We start from the raw sequence: 14249 nt of genomic DNA on the forward strand, positions 1-14249 counted from the left end.
AAAACTTGTAGTATTTGCAGAGGACAGGGCATGCAAGAATAGGGGCTTAGAAATTAATTCCAGTTCATTTGAACTTTTTGCTTTTTTTCTCTTTTTTTGTATCCATCTGTTATACATCAGATATGTGGCCATTGCACCCATCGAAGGGCAGAGGTCTAGGAAAGTCTGATGGGGCAAGACACATCATTAACCATCTGGCAAGTTGTAAAACAGCTCAGTCTAAATGTCCAACCCCTTCTTATGTAGAGGTAAGATCCAAAATCAGTCCACCCCAAATGTGTTCAATGATTCTACATTGAAAAGTGTGTCCAGCCACACACAGTTAAGGTACTAACTGTTGTAACTAACTAAAGTCATGTTTGCTTACAGACAGTCTGTGTTATCATTTTAACATTGACCTTTGTTATTTATTTCTAATAAGCTTGGAACCTGGACTGTTTCAAACTGTTGGGATCCTCTGTCTAACCTATTCTAATGATGCTCGGTTTGAACTTCAACAAGTTGTCAGAGAACCAAGAAGATGTTGTCATGATACCGTAGCATATACAATACTCATTTCTCTCTTTTGTATAGCTTTTGGTAACACTTTACAATAAGTAACTAAATAATGGTTAGTTAATGCTTTAAAAGGGTTAACTAACCATTAGTTAACTGTTAACTAATGTGTGTAGTAAGCATTTACTAATGGTGTTTATGTTAATTAAGGTATTAATTAATACATTATTTAATGTTTATAAATATCCTATTAACCTTAGTTAATACATGTATTAAGCATGAACCAAAAGTTGATTAATATAATAATAAGCATTAATTAACTGTTAACAAATATCATTTTTGTAACATTACTTAAGCATAATTAACCATTTATTAATGCTCTGTGTGACCCTTATTGTAAAGTGGGAACAATTTATCCATTAAGTGACACTTAATAAATGCACATCAGTGCTGAATAGGCATTACTGAAGTATAATTAACCTTAATAGGCATTACTTAAGTGTAATTAACCATTTAATAATGGACTTTGTGACCCTTATTGTAAAGTGGGAATAATTTCTCATGAATTAACACTTAATAAAGGCATACTAGTGCTGATTGAGCATCACTTAAGCATAATTTATTTAGAATATTTAGTTTTATTTGGAAACACGGCTCTCACATTTGACAAGAATACTGTCAAAGAACTCCAAAATAGTTTCTTCAACAAATTATATCCAGTTGAATGATTTTCTCTGAAAGGAACAAACAGGAGGAAATGGATTACTAACAGCAATGGTGAAACAAGACACACTGACTCAGCAGTTAGGTTCAACAGGTAAATGTAAAATATATGTATTTTCTACTCTCTTCCTTGAAATGTATATCATTGTTGAAACATAAACAAAAATAAAATACAGTAAGAACATAACAGTTCCATTTTTAATCATGGACTGAAGATAAAACAAAATAATGATCACTCTATTGTGACTATACACTAGTTTAACCTGGCCCTATCACTGTTATTTCAATGAGCACATATGTATTTAATTTAACCTTTATTTATACTTGAACGATCAGTTGAGGGGTGACCCTCATTTATAATCTCTCGCTCTCATTAGATCAAATTCTTGGGTTTGCTGGCCACTCCAGGCCTGCGGTGCTCGTCTCCAAATGAAGCAGCTGGAATCCAAGAATCTTGTCTAATCACCCAGTTGATGTATGGAAAAAAAATGTAAATAATCAGTAAACAGTTCAAATGCATTTTTGTTTTCTTTATCTAAATCATTATAGCATAGCATTACGGTTCCACATTCTGTATTATTATTATTACAACATAATGCCCTGCATTGCTTAGCTGAAATATATTTGGTACCTTAATCAAATAAAATTCTCACTGAACTTTTAACAAGTTGACACTATTTTTTCATTCAAAAAACATGGAATCTCTATGACCATTCTACACAACACATGCTCCGCTTTAGCTCATTTTAGCATGAAATAGCAACATGCCCTTTGAATATGGAATAATGCTAACATATTACATTATATCTTTGAAATCGGCCCGGGCCAATAAAAAGCGGGGCACCGCTGCACTAACACCTTAGTTAACTCACTAATAATTTTGTTTGGCTAATGGCAGCATAATTGTAACCAACACAGGTCTTTTGTGTGAGAATAATGGGTCGATCAAGCTGGTTACTTAGCTGCTGCTTTTACTGACCAGGCACACATCCGTCTTTCTATCCTCCCAGTGGCCAGGATCCAGTAAAAAACGAGATCCATAGGTGATTAATATGATCAATAAAAGGCTTTTGATAATCAGCAATGGCTGTAGAGGGAACATGTATGCAATGTATTTTCAACTTTGGGAAGGTGAAAATATGTTTGGAGACTTTACTTTAGAAAAATATTTATTTTCAAACCTTATTGACATTATGATTACCCACGTTTTTCAAGCACTTGCACTCGCCCAGCGATCAGCCAGCAAGAAAGACGGACATGTGTCTGGACCAGCAGCTATGTGCTAAGAGTATGCCTACTTGCCAGCTTGACCGACCCATTATTCTCACAAAAGACCCGTGGTGGTTAAATGTATGCTGCCATTAGCCCAACAAAATTATTGGTGAGTTAACCAAGGTTTTCGTGAGATGATATAGTGGTGTTTTTAAGAAATGAATAATGTGAAATATATTAGCGACGCAGCCTCCCGCTAGCATTACAACGTTAGCATTAGCGTCACAGCTAGCTTGCTAACTATATGAGCACCGTTAGCATGAGGCTTGCGCTGGCTAGCTTCACAGGTAACTTTTAGCAGTAATTGTAGCGGTGGCTAAATAAAGTGTGTGTATATAGACACCAAACCATATGTGAATACATGTTGGCATTTTCTATATTCAAAGTGCACGTTGCTATTTCATGCTAAAATGGGCTTAAGCTGAGCATGTGTTGTGTAGAATGGTCATAAAGATTAGGGCTACATGTTTTTTTTTATGAAAAAATAGTGTCAACTTGTTAAAAGTTCAGTGAGAATTTTATTTGATTAAGGTACCAAAGATATTTCAGTTAAGCAATGCAGGGCATTATGTTATTTAATAATACAGAATGTGGAACCGTAATGCTATGCTACAATGATTTAGATAAAGGAAACACAAATGCATTTGAACTGTTTACTGATTATTTTCTTTTTTTCCACACATCAACTGGGTGATTAGACAAGATTCTTGGATTCCAGCTGCTTCATTTGGAGACGAGCACCGCAGGCCTGGAGTGGCCAGAAAACCCAAGAACTGGATCTAAAGAGAGCGAGAGATTATAAATGAGGGTCACCCCTCAACTGATCGTTCAAGTATAAATAAAGGTTAAATGAAATACATATGTGCTCATTGAAATAACAGTGATAGGGCCAGGTTAAACTAGTGTTTAGTCACAGTAGAGTGATAATTATTTTGTTTTATCTTCAGTCCATGATTAAAAATGGAACTGTTACGTTCTTAGTGTATTTTATTTTTGTTTATGTTGCAACAATGATATACATTTCAAGGAAGAGAGTAGAAAATACATATATTTTACATTAACCTGTTAAACCTAACTGCTGAGTCAGTGTGTCTTGTTTCACCATTGCTGTTAGTAATCCATTTCCTCCTGTTTGTTCCTTTCAGAGAAAATCATTAAACTGGATATAATTTGTTGAAGAAACTATTTTGGAGTTCTTTGACGGTATTCATGTCAAATGTGAGAGCCGTGTTTCCAAATAAAACTAAAGATTCTAAATAAAATAACATTTTCTTTCTTTTTTAAATTGTGACTGAATTGTGTTGATAACAGATTGTTGTCATGAATTTATTTCCAGTTGGGAATATTTTAGTATTGTCAGTATGTTTAATATTGTTATTATAGAGAATGTACACGGGTCACAAAGAGCATTGTTGATTGATGGATTGTATTTAGGTAATCCTTATTCAGCACTATTTTGCAGTTATTAAGTGTAACAAGTGATGAATGGTTCCCACTTTACAATAAGGGTCACAAAGTCCATTAATAAATGGTTAATTACACTTAAGTAATGCCTATTAAGGTTAATTATACTTCAGTAATGCCTATTCAGCACTGGTGTGCATTTATTAAGTGTCACTTAATGGATAAAATGGTCCCACTTTAAAATAAGGGTCACAAAGAGCATTAATAAATGGTTAATTATGCTTAAGTAATGTTACAAAAATGACATTTGTTAACAGTTAATTATTGCTTATTATTATATTAATCAACTTTTGGTTCATGCTTAATTAATGTATTAACTAAGGTTAATATAGGATATTTATAAACATTAAATAATGTATTAATTAATACCTTAGTTAACATGAACACCATTAGTAAATGGTTAGTTAACTCTTATTAAGCATTAACTAACTATTAATTAATGTACCCTTATTGTAAAGTGTTACCGTTTTTATTTTCAACAGACTTGAATGATGTAGCAATAGAACTTATGTAGTTTTTCAATTAGACTTGGAGCTCTGTTTGTTTGTATTGGCTTTTTGTTGCGTTATGATAAACTTTATGTATTTATTATTTCCCCTATATTTGATTCAACACTGCAACACTGATCATCAGACAACACAGTGGGACCACTAGACTTCTAACTGTTTAGCTTCTATCTCTGTGTCCACTATATGTCCTCATTCATTAGTTTACTGTGTGTGTGTGTGTGTGTGTGTGTGTGTGTGTGTGTGTGTGTGTGTGTGTGTGTGTGTGTGTGTGTGTGTGTGTGTGTGTGTGTGAGGGAGGGACTGAGTAAGAGTAGTGGATGTGAACAGAATAGAGAAAGACAGTGTGCTACAGCAAGGAGATGTGGACATAGCCAAAGCTGGAGGCAGGATATCAGTGGGGTTATACCTTTAGTGCGTCTGCTGGCGAAGGAGGAAGAGGAGGAGGAGGAGGAGAGAGAGAAGCGGCGGGGGGCGTCTGTCTCTTTAGCTGCTGGCTCTAGACAGCCATAGGGACAGACAGGGAGAGGAAGGGACACCATATCAAGCAGAGTACCATGGACACATTCCATACAATGCAAAGGAAAAGAAAGAACAAGGTGACACAGGATAGAATAAGGGGAAAAATGTAATAGGTTGAGTATTCTGAACTCTGCATTAACTCTCCCCAAATTAATAATATTAAACTTGTCCGAGCACTTATCAAATATTGTCCATTGCTATTGAAAGTGTAATCCATGGAAAAACAACAATGTAAATGGGAAATGTATGAAGAAGATGAAAACCAAAATAAAACTCAAATAAAAACTTTGACTTTCATACGGTATACACCCAAGTTATCAACCCCAATTTCACCTCTGCTACAAGATCATCAAGTCTGCCCGCCCCTGTGTTTCAAATAAAACTAACAGCTAAACTAGTCCTATTGTCATGTCTACTATTGTGGATCAGTGCATACCTCTTCATTAACACGTGCTAGAGTCATTCTCATTGGCTGACAATTCTACCATAAACTACAATAAGTGATTTGTTCAGAGAATGTGTTTCAGATTTGACTTTCTGTGCACAGTTTAAAAGAGGAGTCACATTAAATGATCAAAGTTAGGACAGAGTAGGAAACGTCACATAAAGCTGTCAGCCACAAGTCATTGAATGAATGTGACATAACAGCATGTCTTATTAGACCTGACGCCAACACCACTGCAACACAACTGTGGAACAGCTTTCACTTGTTTCAAACAACAGTGTGTCATCAAATGTCATGCGCACCTAGTAACTTCAATAGGAATGACCGGGATTAAACATGTTGTAAATGTACAGGTAGAACGACGCATCCTGCTCACTGCTAGTACAAAGGCTATGAGCCGGAGAGTGAGGCAAAAAGCTAGAAATTCAAAACGTTGAACTTTTCCTTTAATGTTTAGAGTACATGACTCATCAATTTTTCATACAGTGCATTCATGGCTCAGGCCAGTGTTTAGAGAGTGTGCATGAATCCAATGACTGCAAGTGTGTACACGGCTATCGTACTTTCTGAGCTATTCAATTCAAGAGCATCCACAAGAGGGGATTGTAAAATACCATATAGAAAAAGCTCTTTTGGGCAGTCAGCCTTTTCCTATCAAGCAGCACATACTTGGAATACCATACCCACAGAACTAAGGAACATTACATCACTCAAATCCTTCTCAAAATCTATAAAAAACTGGTTACTGACTAATCAAATATGCGTCCATAATAATCTGGGATAGTGTGTTTGTCTTTGTAGCCCCTTTTACACAGAGATTGCGGCATATTGACGGAACAACATAACTCCAATATGCCGGCTTTGCTTGCTTCTGTGTTATTTACACAGAACCAAGCAACGCCGGCCTGCTGGCGCATCAGTAGCTCCTTTTACACAGCGTTCCGGAATGAAAGAGGTTCTTGTAAACAGCGTCAGGTGTGACGTAAACATTTAGCGCCGCGCCGGTCAGCTGCTTTACAACAACAACACTGGCAGGTGAATTGAGAGCAGATGAGTGCTGGAGCTTGCAGTAAGAGGGCCGTATTTTACTGTCCCCACGATGTGCCAGTTGATCTCGCTACGCGCTGAGTCCAACATCACTGGGACTGTTAACCAAACTGACAAAATCAATTCGCTTCACCTCTGTGTCTGTGTGTGTGTGTGTGTGTGTGTGGCTTAGCCTAGCCTAACTTTCCCATTGTACAACTTCCCCTGGGCAGAAATAGACTCATACACTCAGGGCCGGATCTAGGCATAGGCATTCTAGGCACGTGCCTAGGGCCCATTTCCACTAGGGGGCCCAGTGAGAAGGATTAAAAAATAAAATAAAAAATTATTTTAATTTTTTTTAGTATGTGTGTTTGATATTAACATCATATTATGCAAATGTAAGTTATCATACAAAAAAAGGAATACAATGTTTTGGTCTGGATAGTTAATAGCCTATTAATTTAATCAGTTCACCCGAGGTTAACTTATCACTCGGTATTGAGTTTATTTAAAAATTTATTTCACTGCATTTAAATGCATTCATTATATTACAGAGAAATATGTCCCATAAAAGAAAAAAAGCACCAAGCCCATCCCAGAGGACACTGCATTATATTTTTATGTAAAATCCATATGTCTTTCTTCAATAGCTTTTAATTCTACTTCATTCGAGCCAGTATCTCCAAATTATTTGTTCGCACAAAGTTCCTCAGATTTAGCCTCTTAATTTCCCTCTCAAAGTGCACCAAATTCATGCATTTCAATTTAAAAAGGTAAAAAAATCTCCCGGGGGGGGGGCATACCCCAGGACCCCCCTAGGAGAGTCAGGATCTCGGCTGGCTACTATTTTCACTAAGCTGGACATTGGAGGCACTAGCGATGAACTGGGTGTGTGAATGACATTTAACAATAGTCAATCATTTGGCCACGATAACATTGGAGAGGGGGGCCCTAATCAAATTCGGCTTAGGGCCTTATGAAGGCTTGGGCCGGCTCTGCTCCCCGGTTATTATTAGTCGTCAAACCAGGCATATTCCCGGCTTTCACTGGCTGTGTAAAAGGGGCTTGTGTTTACTAATTGTGTTTGTGTCTGAGTTTATGCTCCTTGTCTGTATGCTCCTTATTTGTGCTTATGTGTTTTTGTCTGCATTCATGCCACTTGTATGCTCCTTGTCTGTGCTTTTTGTCTTTCTTTAAATGCTTGTGTTTTAATCGTGCTATATGTTCATGCACTTTTATCTGTGTCGGTATGCTACTTGCTTCATATTTTTCACACATTACCAACCTGTTATGTGCTGGAAAAATGATTGTGTCATTTTACTTTTCTGTGCTTGTGTCATTTTGTTTTTGTGCTTATGTGTTGTATTTTTGTATTTTTCTTTTTTTAATGTTTTTTTTAAACTATCTACATGCCAGGAATTACAGGTGACAATTTAGCATGGCTAAATCTGGCACATTTACATGTTGAACTTGCATGTTTATCAATGTGCGCTGTCCCTTCTAAATAAAGAAATCTAAAAAAAATCAAGTCATTTTCGTGAGGGATGAGGATCTTTGTATTGGTAGTTCCATAAAGCAGACTTCTACAACATGAAACCCCCCTCCCTTCCTTCCTTCAGACCACTGCATCATGTTCCATCTCTGGCTGACTAGTCTCCTTATGAGTTGACCCTCCACTGATCGCTCTCATTAAGAGTATGTGTGTGTGTGTGTGTGTGTGTGTGTGTGTGTGTGTGTGTGTGTGTGTGTGTGTGTGTGTGTGTGTGTGTGTGTGTGTGTGTGTGTTCTCTGGAGACTGGCTCAGCTGATGCCACATGGAAAACACAATCTGGAATCAATGCTCCTCTTCCCCCGAAAATTTTTAATACGATTCAAAATCTCAAGAGGGATGGAATATTAGAAGGTGACATGTAACACAGTACTGCGCAACACAGTTTAGCCTGGCTGTGGTGTCGCTTTCTTTCTCACTATGTCTGCCTGTCTGCCTGCCTGCCTGCCTGTCTGTCTGTCTGTCTGTCTGTCTGTCTGTCTGTATGTCTGTCTGTCTGTCTGTCTGTCCGCCTGTCTGTCCGCCTCCTGCTGTCTGTCTGACTTCCCAACCCTATCCCTCTCCTTCACACAGCCCAGTTGACTTGTTGTGTTGCAGGCAGAGGCTCATGATAATGACACACACACACACACACACACACACACACACACACACAAACACACACACACACATACAGTAAAGCAGAGGGAGTTGTGGCTAGGACAAGGAGACACACACTGAGACAGGGATGTAAAGAGCGTATGTGGGCCAAAAAGGAGACAAAGTCAGTGCGTTTCCTTGGGACAACTAGATTGGATTAAGAAATATACCGAACTTGCCACTTGAACGGACCGCGTCACTTGTCTGAGTATACATGGCCTTTCAAAGATTCGATAAATGGCTGGAGCATGGCTGTCTCCACTATGCTAGGTGGCGCTGTAGCCCTTTCAACAAGTGGTTATAGAGCCAGGTCCGGTTCCCTTCCGGCAACGACACTACTATTTATCACGTCGCCTCCTTCTTTGTGAAATCCCCGACAGGGATTCTCGAGCAAGCACAGAACACAAACTCCGATGTGTGATATGCGCTCCTGTATACATGCAGGAAGAATGCCGACTATGAACGAGTTATCTAGGTATTCTTATCCGACTTCGCTTGTCCATTAATGTGCCGATTTGTGTGCGAAGTAGATCGGATAAAGGTGTTTACATGCATTTTACAAGTCCTGTTGAAGTCTTATTCGTTTATTAACCCGATTATGAGTCTGCATGTAAACGCACTGAGTGTGTGTGACTGTGTGGAGACTGAGAGAGATAGAACATACATCTTGGCCTATGTGATGATGTGGTTGTGATGACGATAGCAGTGACAGAATGAGAGAAGAGGGATGATGGTGGTGATGCAGCTGGCCTATCTCAGCTGTGGATCATGCAGTTACCTGCTTGGAGAGACCTCCTGTTGGAAAGGCCCTGCAAGGTGAAACGTTTCCTAGCGTTAGCAGCCGACTGGCCGACCGAAGCATCCACTGAGGTGGAAAGCAAGAGGGAGCAGGGGTTAGTCGAGCAGGGAGAGAAGAAGGTGAATGGTACGCCTTATGAGGAGGGGGGGGGGGGGGGGGGGTTTGAAAATGTGACATATGTGATATCTGATTTTCAGTACAGACATCAAAAGATTTCTAGTTTGGTATGCTTGTTTTACCAATAATTATTTTCAGAAAATATGCCAAACTGCCCAATGCATCAGAGATAAATCAAGAACCTTATTCCATATGGTACGCAAAGTTATCACAATATGTTTTATGTCAAGCCAAAACAATTTCACATTCATAAATTCAAATGTTGCAAAGAAATGGTGTTTTTACAATCAATAAATATATATATAGGGGAGAACGGGGGAATGTGAGCCATGGGGTTATGTGAGACACCCCCTGTATCTAGGCAATGGAACACATTTTTGGTCATGTGAGATGTTTTCAAGCCCCTCTCATTTCCCCGTGGCCATAAAAGAGAGAACCTCATGGTGATCTTGTAAGCATGTTTTTTTCACAAAGATTTCTTTTTTGCATGTAAAAGTAAATTGTCTTGCTGTCAACTTAATCTATTGTTGTGCCAAAGCAAATTGATTCAGGTAGAAAAACTTCTATCATACATTTCAATGAACTACCAACATATGAAACCATGTGATGATGCTAGCTAAAGATTAGCCTGAATTGCTACGAGAGTTAGTTTTTTCTCAAATTGTGGCAGTGGGGTAAAGTGAGACAAATGCTGTGGGGTAAAGTGAGACAGTGTCTGTACCCTCTTTTAATGAACTAGTGCAGTGCCCGTAGGAAGGAGGTAAACAAAGAAAGATATTAGACAGTACATTTGGCTGCTATCAGTGATGGTTAAGTTTACACTGTTGAAGGTTATTATCAGTAACTTACTTTGTAGAAGTTCTACAGTATATAGTAGGGCAACATTCCTTAGTGTAGTGTGTAAAGATAACCACAAACTAATTCCATGTGTTTTGTTAAGTGAAATGAAACACAAAATGTGATAATTAAGTGTTGAATCCTAAAGAAGAATGGAGCTGTACAGGTGTTACATATACAATCTGATATTATGGTACCTTGCAAACTGCCATCCATACTGCACAATGCACTCAAACTTACAATCAGTTGCCTATATAGTAAATGGCTGCACTGTGTATAAAAGGAGGCTATGCTGCACGCCATGACAACATTGTCAACCCCATTACCATTACTGTTAGGTATTTGAAAGAGACTGAGTTTGGATAACTGTCAGTTAACTTGTCAGTAGTCAGCTGTGTGGGGGGGACTTGTGTGCATGCGCGGGCGTCGGCATGGGGGGGGGGGACTTGTGTGCGCGCGGGAGTGGGGGGGGGGGGGGGGGGGGTACTTGTGCGCGCGCGGGCTTTCAGTTTAGATTTTTAACGGATATAAAACATTAAGTGGAAGCATCCGAGACCGTGCTGTGAATGAACGTGTCATAGCAGTCAGCTGTGTGTGTGGGACGTGGGCGCGCGCTCTGTCTTTCGGTTTAACTTTTTAACGGATATAAAACATTTTGTGGAAGCATCCGAGCCCGTGCTGTATTATTACAGTGAAAATAGCGTTAAGTGCTGTCTTTATCACTAAAGCGGACAGGCGGAGCAGGTGAGGAGTTGTTGAGGAAGTAGGCTGTGTCGGTCTGCTGTGTGTGTGTGTGTGTGTGTGTGTGTGTGTGTGTGTGTGTGTGTGTGGGGCGCTCGTCAGAGGGAGGCGGGGTTTATTCGGAGATTACTTCATGCTCCGTGCTCACGGTGTTCTGTGGCCTTCAGTGTGCGCACGTACTTTTAAAAACTTCACAATGGCTGTGTCTTGATTCAGGTATTGCATGGGTATTGCAGCCTACGAAGGCTGCATTTGAAGACCGATTGCGTCATAGCGGCGCGCAAAGGCTGTCCCGTTTGCAAGGCTCCTTGCAAGGCTCCTCATATGCGGTCGTGAAATGCAGCCTTCGTTTCACGGTTTTGAAGGCTGGATCAGATGTATCCTTCGCTGCCCAACATATCCCAAGATTCATTGCGTTTTTTTCAGAGATTGCATAAAATAAAACAAGAAATAACAAAACAGCAACGTGTTGCTCCATCTTCTTAACTTTTATCTTCCTTTCTTTTTTTCTTGTACTTTTTTTTCTTTTCGTCTGGTAGACAACTTCTTTTTCTTTTTTCCTCCGTTGACAGGGCTGTCTCTGTTGGCAGCAATCAGGGTTGCTAGGCAGCACAGGAGCGGCGAGTCGTCACGCAAGGTAACGGCTTGTTACGTAAACCGGAAATGCTCGTAAACGGAGACCTGCGGAGACCGTCTCGTTTAAAGCTGGGAACACACCGCACTGGCCGCGCGGCGAGATTACATACAAAGTCAATGTACTAGCGCGTGGCCGCGCGTCCACCCAATAATCGGCGTCCAGCGGCCGGCGGCGGGGGCTTGCGCGGCGCGTGGCCGCGCCTCATGAGAGGCGCGTGAATCGGGAGCGCGGCCATTAGCGGCGCATAGAAATTGTGTCATCGAAGGAGCGTGAATCGAAGGCTTGTGCGGCGAGCACGGCGCCGCAGAAAAAGATTAAATTTTTCATCTTTTTCTGCAGCGCCGCCGGGCACCGCGCCTCCACAGCCAATCAGCGTTGAGATTGCCCGGTGGCGGTGGTCTGCAAGACGAGGTGGGCGTGTGGAGTGAGGACATCGGGCTTCCAATACATTCTGCAAATATGTGTAGGCTATTTTGCATCTGTTTAGCTGTTGGTTGTACTTTAGCCAAGGTAGCGCCGGTTAGCATAGTGAAACTCACCAAGCTGTGTGCTGTTCCTGAGGATAATATACCCAAACTTGACGGCGGTGTCCGTGTGGAATTCCAATATAGTGCAGCGAAGAACCGGTGTTGTCCTCCGTCAGCCGGCACACTTTCACTTTCAGGTAGGCTGATGTTTGCCTTTATTTTTGCAGCTGAGCACACACTGCTGTTGTTAATGTGTTTAGTATGTTGCTGAATTGCTGTTAATGTGTATTTGCGATCGGGGTGCGTGTTCAGGCTGTTTTAATGATATTTGTGACAAGACTGCCGCTGGTTACACAGTGAACCTACATCTGTATTTTTTGGCACAGCTGGACCATGTTATTGTTGTTGTTGCACCGTAAGTGTGACGGGTCTGATCTCGGCGTCGGCGTCAGGAATATATGGCCCAATATGATCAAGCGGCGAGCCTCCTGCTGTCACGCGGCCAACCGCTGCCTACGATGAGGCGGCGGTTGGCCGCGGCGGCGACTGCGGTGAACATGGCCCAATATGACCAAGCGGCGAACCTCCTGCATTCACGCGGACAACCGCCGCAGGCGGCCAATGCGGTGTGTTCCCAGCTTAACAAGGCTCGTTGGCCTTGGAACCGGCCTTAAAATCGGCCTTCATAGGCTATAGCCTTCATAGACCGCGAGACTGCGTCCTACCAAGTGCGTGGTCTCTGAATCAAGACACAGCCAGCGAAGGATGAAGGATGCACACCTTTGTGCTGTGTTTAAGCGATATCCGGAAGCTCATGCCGATCTGACCCAAACTCAGAGAGATATGCGAGCCACAAAATTACAGACACACAGACATACAGACACACAGACAGACATTTCTTGCTTTATAGATAGATAGATACATTATATTTGAGGTAGCAAGGAGACTAGTTTGAATAAGACAAAATACAATGTGGGCTGGAGGTGGGGGTTGAATGGTTGAAGGGGTGTCAGCAAGGGCATGGTTTGGCACGTATGTATGTGGGGGACAGGAGAGTGACCTCTAACATCAATAGACTCTAAGTAATATGTCTTTATTCAATGAATGATCCCAATAAAGCAAATGCAGAAAAATATTAATCAAAGACTCAAAAGATGGAAAATGACAGCTGGGTCTAGTCCTGTGTTCCGAGTCCCAGGCTGTTCTAACTGGTTCTATCTGTCATTTGAATGTTAATTATTGAATATGAATTATATGGTGTATTTGATCAGCGTTACTTTCAAGTGTTTAGAACATTTTTTTCTTAATTGACCAAACTCCATGATTGTGTCACTAGTCCGACATTAGTTTTGGAATATTTGGTTTTCAAGCTAGCTGTCAGGATTCTAACTGTTACAACATGTGTTGTTATGGTAGTTTCAGAGTGGAACAAGTAAGTGGATCAGTTTACCCCCTTGATTTCTCTGGTCTGTCTTTTGTCAAGACAACTTTTTTTTAAACAATCATATTTTCACTGCCATTCGTCATAAATAAATTCTGCTAATGCTCTTTTCTAGGAAACATCCTGAATTAATGGGAAATGTGTAAATTTGACTGATAAATAAGTTTAGCTCCCCTAGAGTTGAGCAAATGTAAAAAGTGTCTCACATTACCCCGTTCTCCCCTATAAATGAAAGCAAAAAAAAAAACGTCCACTCTATCAGTTACGAATCTGCTGAATAGAAGTTGTAATATCACATATGCAGCAGGTTATGAGACAGGAAAGGAGGTGAAGGAGGTTAACAACACAACGTTATTGATTGCAGTCATCCGCTGGTTAGACAGTTGTAGCAGCAGTCTGTGACACACAGCTTATGGGGCCAATTACTGCAACACCTCCAAACTCAGACAATATGTGTCACACCAACCCGATCTCACGGTAAGGCGTGTAATAGACGCGCCGGTCCACGCGTGTCCCTCACAACGCCTTGCCTGACCAGGGCGTGTGAGTTACACGCACGTCCCAGT

The 14249-nt window shown here is 40.7% G+C and overlaps 1 protein-coding gene across 1 annotated transcript in view; it reads right to left on the minus strand.

Annotated features, from left to right (window-relative positions):
* The window catches only part of mcf2l2 (MCF.2 cell line derived transforming sequence-like 2), a gene marked incomplete at its 5' end in the record, with an annotated part of 282391 nt that overhangs the window by 41190 nt on the left and 226952 nt on the right, over positions 1-14249 (minus strand). Inside the window, 2 exons of the mRNA XM_080033371.1 lie at positions 4870-4959; positions 9423-9509. Of these exons, the coding sequence (XP_079889497.1) occupies positions 4870-4959; positions 9423-9509 (177 nt within the window). The remainder of the gene's footprint in view (positions 1-4869; positions 4960-9422; positions 9510-14249) is intronic.

The sequence above is a fragment of the Ammodytes marinus genome (genome assembly GCF_949987685.1).
Source record: "Ammodytes marinus genome assembly, chromosome: 8".
NCBI classification, from domain to species: Eukaryota; Metazoa; Chordata; class Actinopteri; order Uranoscopiformes; family Ammodytidae; genus Ammodytes; species Ammodytes marinus.